This window comes from Somniosus microcephalus, chromosome 11, assembly GCF_052327205.1.
Source record: "Somniosus microcephalus isolate GS21.2 chromosome 11, FLI_Smic_1.0, whole genome shotgun sequence".
Classification (NCBI taxonomy): Eukaryota; Metazoa; Chordata; class Chondrichthyes; order Squaliformes; family Somniosidae; genus Somniosus; species Somniosus microcephalus.
The window spans coordinates 133,400,389-133,407,413 of record NC_140997.1 but is presented as its reverse complement, the minus strand read 5'-3'; the positions used below and the strand labels follow the sequence as shown (position 1 = coordinate 133,407,413).

The 7,025-nt window shown below is 43.8% G+C and overlaps 1 protein-coding gene across 3 annotated transcripts in view; it reads right to left on the bottom strand.

The window, feature by feature from the left end:
* Positions 1-1,999: 1,999 nt before the first annotated feature.
* The window catches only part of LOC147110887 (protein SSUH2 homolog), a 107,441-nt gene continuing 102,415 nt past the window's right edge, over positions 2,000-7,025 (bottom strand). For all 3 annotated transcript variants that reach the window (XM_086001269.1, XM_086001268.1, XM_086001266.1), the window contains one exon: positions 2,000-6,177. In XM_086001269.1, the coding sequence (XP_085857395.1) occupies positions 6,037-6,177 (141 nt within the window). In that variant the 3' untranslated portion in view covers positions 2,000-6,036. The remainder of the gene's footprint in view (positions 6,178-7,025) is intronic.

Here is a 7,025-nt window from a genome sequence, read left to right as displayed (position 1 = left end):
TTCAGAGATTTGAATTTCAGCTACAGGAAGAGCAGTTTTGGAAAGAAGAAAACAAGAAGCCTGGTGAAGATTATCAGAAAGCGCTTTCTATTGGACAAATCAAACTGACTAGTTTCAGACGATTGGTCCCCAAACCATTGATCTTCTGTTTGTGTGAAGTTCTGTGTTGCCGCAACATCTATAAATGGAAATTGAATTGACCGGTGTCCCTTATGGTAGTGATGTAAGATGGGAGGAAGTTTAATAGAAAGGAACATAGGAACGGGAGTAGTCCATTCAGCCCCCCCGAGCCTGTTCCCGCCTTCAATTAGATCATGGTTGATCTGTATTTTAACTCCATCTACCCACCTTGGTTCCAGATCCCTTGATTCCCTTGCCTAGCAAAAATCTATCAATCTCAGTTTTGACATTTTCAATTGACCTAGTCTCAACAATTTTTTCATGTCTCTTTCTGTGAGGGATCAGATCTTCAATTGTTTCAGGATTTCAGGCTGAAGATGAAGAATGACACTATCAGTAAATTGGCCCATGGATCGCAAGTTTCATGGGATTCCTTGGATCTAGGGAATCTCCTTTCAAAGCTCTGCCGGATGAATCCACAGAGAGCGCTTTTTATCCCTGGTGAAGCTGGAATGGGTCCTCTCACATTTTGTTCTACCCTCAAACCATGGAGCTTGTTTAGGAAGCTGCAGCAAACATTGATGGCTGGAGATGCCTAACATGTGAAGCATTTGTAAAATAATTAAAAAAAATACTTGTATTTATATGTGCCAGTCACAATCTCAGGACATCCCAACGTGCTTTACAGCCAATTAAGTATTTTTGAAGTGTAGTCACTGTTGTAATGTAGGAACTTTGGCAGCCAATTAGCGCACAGCAAGATCCCACAAACAGCCATGTGATAATGACCAGATAATCTGTTTTAGTGATGTTAGTTAAAGAATCAGCATTGGCCAGGACATCGGGTAAGAACTCCCCATCTCTTTTAAATAAGGCCATGGGATCTTTTATGTCCACCAGAGAGGGAAGACGGGGCCTCGGTTTTTTAACGTTTCACCCGATAGACGGCACCGCCGACAATGCAGCATTCCCTCAGTACTGCACTGGAGTGTCAGCCTAGATTTTGCCCTCAAGTCTCTTGAGTAGGATCTTCAAGAGTCGCTATTACGACTTTGAATTCTGGTACAGATGCCGAGGGAAGTTCTCGCATGCCAAGAATGCAATAGAACACTGCTGGCCTGTACAGGTAGGCTCAGAGCAGAGCCGAGCTGAGCCAATCCACAGCCAAAACAAAATAGCTGCCATTGACATCTGGGGCCTCCAGAACATAAGCACATAAGAAATAGGAGCTGGAGTAGGCCATTCAGCCCCTCGAGCCTGCTCCACCATTCAATAAGATCATGGCCGATCTTCGACCTCAACTCCACTTTCCCGCCCGATCCCCACATCCCTTGAATCAAACGTAATTTGTCACAAATGTAATTCGTGCCTCTATGGGCACTGGGACCAGCTTGTTTGTATTATAGTGCTGTCTCCAGAGACAATACATGTGTCAGCCAATGAGTTGGAGGTGGGCGGGACTTGAGAGTCTCCGAACTCATGACTGAAACTACAGCAGAGTTTCCCGATAATAGCAGGATTATTTTTCCAGCAAAATGCAGTGAGTGGAGGATAGCTACATACAAATTCTGTGCGTAAAATCAAACCCAGTCACTTACAGCAGTGACTCCAGGCGTGATTGACGGGGGAATTACCCAATCATCTCCATTCTGGCTGGGAATAGTGGTGTCACTATATGTAGCCATTGCAATATGCATACAGCACGAGGTGGTGGAAGGGTGTTGGAGATTAAAGTGTCCACAACAGCCTCTGAGGGCTGCTGAAGTAGAACAGCAGGAAGCATCTGCTGGCTGGAAACACTCAGTGACTGGGCTTGGTGCCACTATTATATACTGGGTGACAATGTGTTGGACAATACTAGAATAAAACATTGACAGACTATAAATAAACTGTTCTTTATTTATAAAGTGAATGGTATTCATTTATATCACACACATTCATTTATTTGGGCACTACTTATCCAGTGGCGCACTTTATTGGACCCTTAGGTCTACAAGTGGCGCCCATATGCCAGGATTACAGACTCCAAACCTGGGCGGTGTAAACTGAGGCTTAACATCCACAGAGAAAGAAGAAACAATGGGACTCTACAGGAGAAGGAAGTTCATGGAGAGTACTTGCTGTTTAAACTACTCCTCATCTCTCTATGGGGTAGGTCTTGACTTTGGCTGCCCATTTTACACCTCCCCCAATTTTTATTTCCATTGAAGATTGAAATGGGGAGAGATGTAAAATGGCTGCCGACTCACTACCATCTGTTTTACAAGATCTACCCTATATACCTATTACCAGTACTGAAATGTCATTGAACGCTGTGCCTGTTAGGGACCTGCCATTTCAGGTTTCCTTCCTTACACCATGCTCTGATGCTGTTAGTTTTAGAGCAGCTCCATTCACTGTATTGTGGCCGGAAACCTTAGACCAGCCTGGTGTCCTATCGCGAGCTGCCTGACCCCAGAGAAAGCTACAGACTCAATGTACAGAGTCCTCAGACAGTAGAGGTTCCACAGGATCAGGTAGCACCAGAGTAGCTCCCAGCCTGGCCCACTCCACACAATAGATGGAGACGAGGAAGGCCATCCTGCCCATCTAAGCATGTCCGTCCAGAAAGAACCTAGTTTACCCGTGGCGGCACTTAAATGACTCCATGAAGCCTCTCCCCAGAAATGACGTTAACAGAGTGACCGAAATACGTCAGGGTAGATCTTGATTTTGTGCGATATTGTAAAACGGGTGATAGCGAATCAGCAGCTTGTTTTACAGCTCTCCCAAAGTCAATGGAAATAAAAATGGGGAAAGATGTAAAAGGGGCTGCCGATTCGCTATCACCCATTTTAGACTATCGCACAAAGTCAAAATTACTCCCTGCATGTCTGGGAAGCCGTAAAGTTAACATTTAACAAAGATACAAGATACAGCTCTCTATTGGGGCAGTATTTGAACTGAAAGCACTTCCACCTAGACTCTGGTGAGTCTGGGTCAAGTTGTCAGCTGGTGGTTAAGGTTATGTCATTCATCAATCATTCTGCCTCTCTGAGGTTGTGTATGTGTTGCCAAAACAGCTCATGGAGTTTGAGCTGCTCCACACTATCACAAATGGTTCTCAACCTTTCCGCCATCCTTGTGAACAAAGTTAGTTAACCCATTTATTTGCAGATTAGCGAATCTACCTCTTTTTATCAGAAATCCCTCTCATTTGAAAAACTGCACGTTGTGATTTAAGTAATTACTAGTTGACCTCTTGTGAAGTTGCAAAAGGAGAGTCAAGACCAAGTGTAGTCTTAAGGAGAAGTGGTGTTAGAGGCTGGGGGGTCAATTGGACCAGGGCACCCAATGTCATTCAGACTCATTATAGTCATACATTCTGTCCTTATTTTTATATTCCCCATTATAAATTTCTAAATCCACATTAATAACAGGAATTTTCTATGTAAACCTGTCACACTGTAATTATACCCTTCTACCAGTGGTGGCACTGCAGCACCTCTACTGGTGAGAGCATAAATAAGGTATGACAAGCTTATATAGGCAGTTTCCATTAAAATGCATTTGCAATTCATAATGGAAAAAGTTGACAGAAAGAGCATATAGAAGTCGATTTTAATATATTACTAGCCAATCTCATCAGGTACGGCACATGGAGAGTCAAGATCAGATGTAATGTTCAGGTGAATTAGAAGGTGCGGGATAATTGGACCAGATGTAATTCAGTCCCCATTTTAAAGTCTTATTTTCTGTCCTTATTTTATATCTAGTTCTTATTAAAAATCTTATATCTCTGCGCGCTTCCTGAGTGTACTTGACTTCTTGCTGTCATGTTTTTGTCATATCTTTTGTTTTAACTTTTTTCTCATTATAAATGACTATGTCCGTATTTATAATGGGGCTTAGCTATGTGCAGAGTGACATATTTACAATCTGGCCACCACGTTCCACAAATCTTTCAAAATGCTTTATGATTTTTTTCCCAACTGCCATTTTCTCCTCAGTAACTGAAATTTCTAATGTCCAAAATAAGGGTTTAAACAAAATTTTAAAAATCAAAAAATTGCATATTTCACTACAATAACATGATTACATTTATCAATGTAATTGTCTTGTGTCTTTAAATGCCTTGATTTTTTTTTTACTTCATTATAGATATAATGCACACTGATAGTTTTATTGTATGACATACACTGTTAGTATATAGAATATCTATATATACACAGTTATGCTTACTTTATACACTCAAATACATATTATTTGTATATATTTTACAAATTTAAAAACAGTTTTGAACAATGTGTGTATTATTCTTTCTTCTTCACCCCCTCCTCCGATGACTGTACTGACTCGCGCTGGGGTATTGGTTTACAAAAGCGGACAGCCCTCTGGTACCTACGCAGGCTTCATGTGAAGGCCAAGACAGTAAAGGGCTGTTGTCCTCTCCACTGCCACACCTGGGCGCTAGTTGGGCGCCCAGACGTATGGAGCTGGATCGACGCTTTCAGGTCATGAGCCCAGGCCTAGGTGTTGCCCTGAAATCCAGCCAATGATGTGGACCTGAGAGCCAGCAGCCAGGCCTCTGCTCCTGAGAATCGATTGGAGACCTGAAAAAAAAAGTTTTACTTACCTTTTGAGGTCTTCAATCTAGGAGGGGTGTGTGGGATGAAGCACAGGGGCTACTGTCCTCTATAGGTGCCCCTCCAGATGGGCACAAGCTAGGTGTACCTAAGACGGGGAGGGGGGAGGGGGGGAAAGAGTGGGGTAAGCCCGGTTAGGCTCCTCCCATCTCATTTGCATGACTGCCCGTCACTTGCCCATGTACAAGCACTCCAACTCCCTCTCCCACTGGAAAACATTCTTTTCCTGGAGCAAACCAGAAGGGGACCAAGACCCAGCAGATCGGGTCTCTGCCCAATCTTCTTCTACTGTACATCTCAACAGTAGGCACACGTAGGGATCACGGCAAAGGAAAATTGGCCCTATCAGCAGGCTATTCGACCATGGTTACCACCACCACCTTCTCAAGGTCAACGAGGGATGGGCAATAATTGCCGGCTATGAGTATAGACTGATTGTGAAACTATACCCCAGCGTGTGAAACTATACCCCAGCGCGAGTCAGTACCATCATCAGAGGAGGGCTGAAGAATGATTCACACATTGTTCTAAACTTTTTTTTTAATTTGTAAAATATATACGAATAATATTTTAAAAAGTCACAGCCAAAGCCTGGTCCTGCCTGTTTACAACATCTAGGTGTGCACATTTTCCAGTGGCGGGTGGCGGGGTGCGGGGGGTGGGGGGGGGCACACTGGGATGTGAACAGGTGTGGATAAGCCTGACTAATTGACTAATTTCTCCCCTCCCTAACCCAGGGTGCTGAGGCCAATAGGCGCACCTCAACTACTGCTCCGACTGACCAGAGCAAACTCAAGACGGATCGGATCCTTCACCCGACGACCTTCCTAGTTTGTGCGATTCCGGGCACCAGAATTCGCGGAGCTCGAGGGAAGTGATTTTTTTTCCCCGATGGATTTTAAATACATCCCGGAGAAGTAAAACTATGGGGTTGCTGGGAGTCGGCAAAAGGAAAACGTGCATTTCCGTGGCGCCTCATCACCCCTCTCAAACCGCTTTAGGCACAATAAAGGACGATCAAGGGCAGCGATCGATTTGTAGGGAAGGCCGCAGCCAATTTACCAACTTTTTAAGATCCAACAAACAGCAGTGAGATGTTTGAGTGATGAACCTGTTTTTTTGCTGGTGTTGATTGAGAAAGGTACGTCGTCCCGAATCGCAGAAGAACGCCCCCATGCTTTTCTAAATAAGGTCACGGAGTCACACCTCCCCCCCCTTTTCAAGCTCGTAGATCAGGCAGGCAGGGCCCTCAGTTTAAGGTCACCCTCCGAAGGGCATTAAAGGATGGGGATCAGAGAATGGTACAGAGGCACTTGCTGGGATAGTCCGGAGCGTAGACGTGGTTTTCTGCACCGTACACAAAGTAGCCGTGTTCTCGTTCTTTCCACTGGAAGTGCACTTTGGTCACGGGAATCAGTTCGATTGTCTGCCGCTGCAATGAAGTAGAGATGGATTAGTTATGGTCCCTTATATGGGGGAGGGAAGAGTCTTTCAAACTCTTCCCAATAAAATACAATACATGCTATGTCTTTCAGAATTATAGGCAGTGAATTGCCTCCCTAAATCTCTCTACCTCTCCTTCTTTAAGACGCTGCTTAAAATCTACCTCTGTGACCAAGCCCTGTCCTAATATCACCTTATGTGGCTCGGTGTCAAGTTTTGTTTGATAATGGTCCTGTGAAGCGCCTTGGGACGTTTTACTACATTAAAAGGCGCTATATAAATGCAAGTTGTTGTTGTGAAGGTAAAGCAGCAGCAAGTGATTGTAATGATATCAGCAAATAGAGATGGTATTTGCCTGTTCGATTATGATGCCTTACCAGCATGATTGCATGTATTGATTGCTTGTGCCTGACCAGCAGAGGGCATGTGACAGAGACAAGCAAGGCAGTTCAGTTTAGTTTCAGTTTCGTTCTAGATGGATCACTAGCATAATGTCTCCTGTAAATGCTGTATAAAGAGTTGAACAGACTTTAGATAAAAACTCATTCTCTTTCATAAATGTCTCGTCATTGAACCCACAAAGAAATCAATACATGGTGTCAGAAGTGATTGAAAGAGATGAAGAGGAAAAATCTGAAGTTAAATCAGCTCTCCACAGATTAGCAAGCCAAAAGAGAACATCGTTACTTACCATTAGAGAATAGCTAACGAAGTGAAAAATGGAAGGTTTACTCCCACCGGCGACGCTTCAGTTGACAGGTAATGTGGCTGAAAATTGGAGGAGATTCAAACAACGTTTAGAGTTGTATTTAGCGGCAATCGGAGCTGACGAGAAAA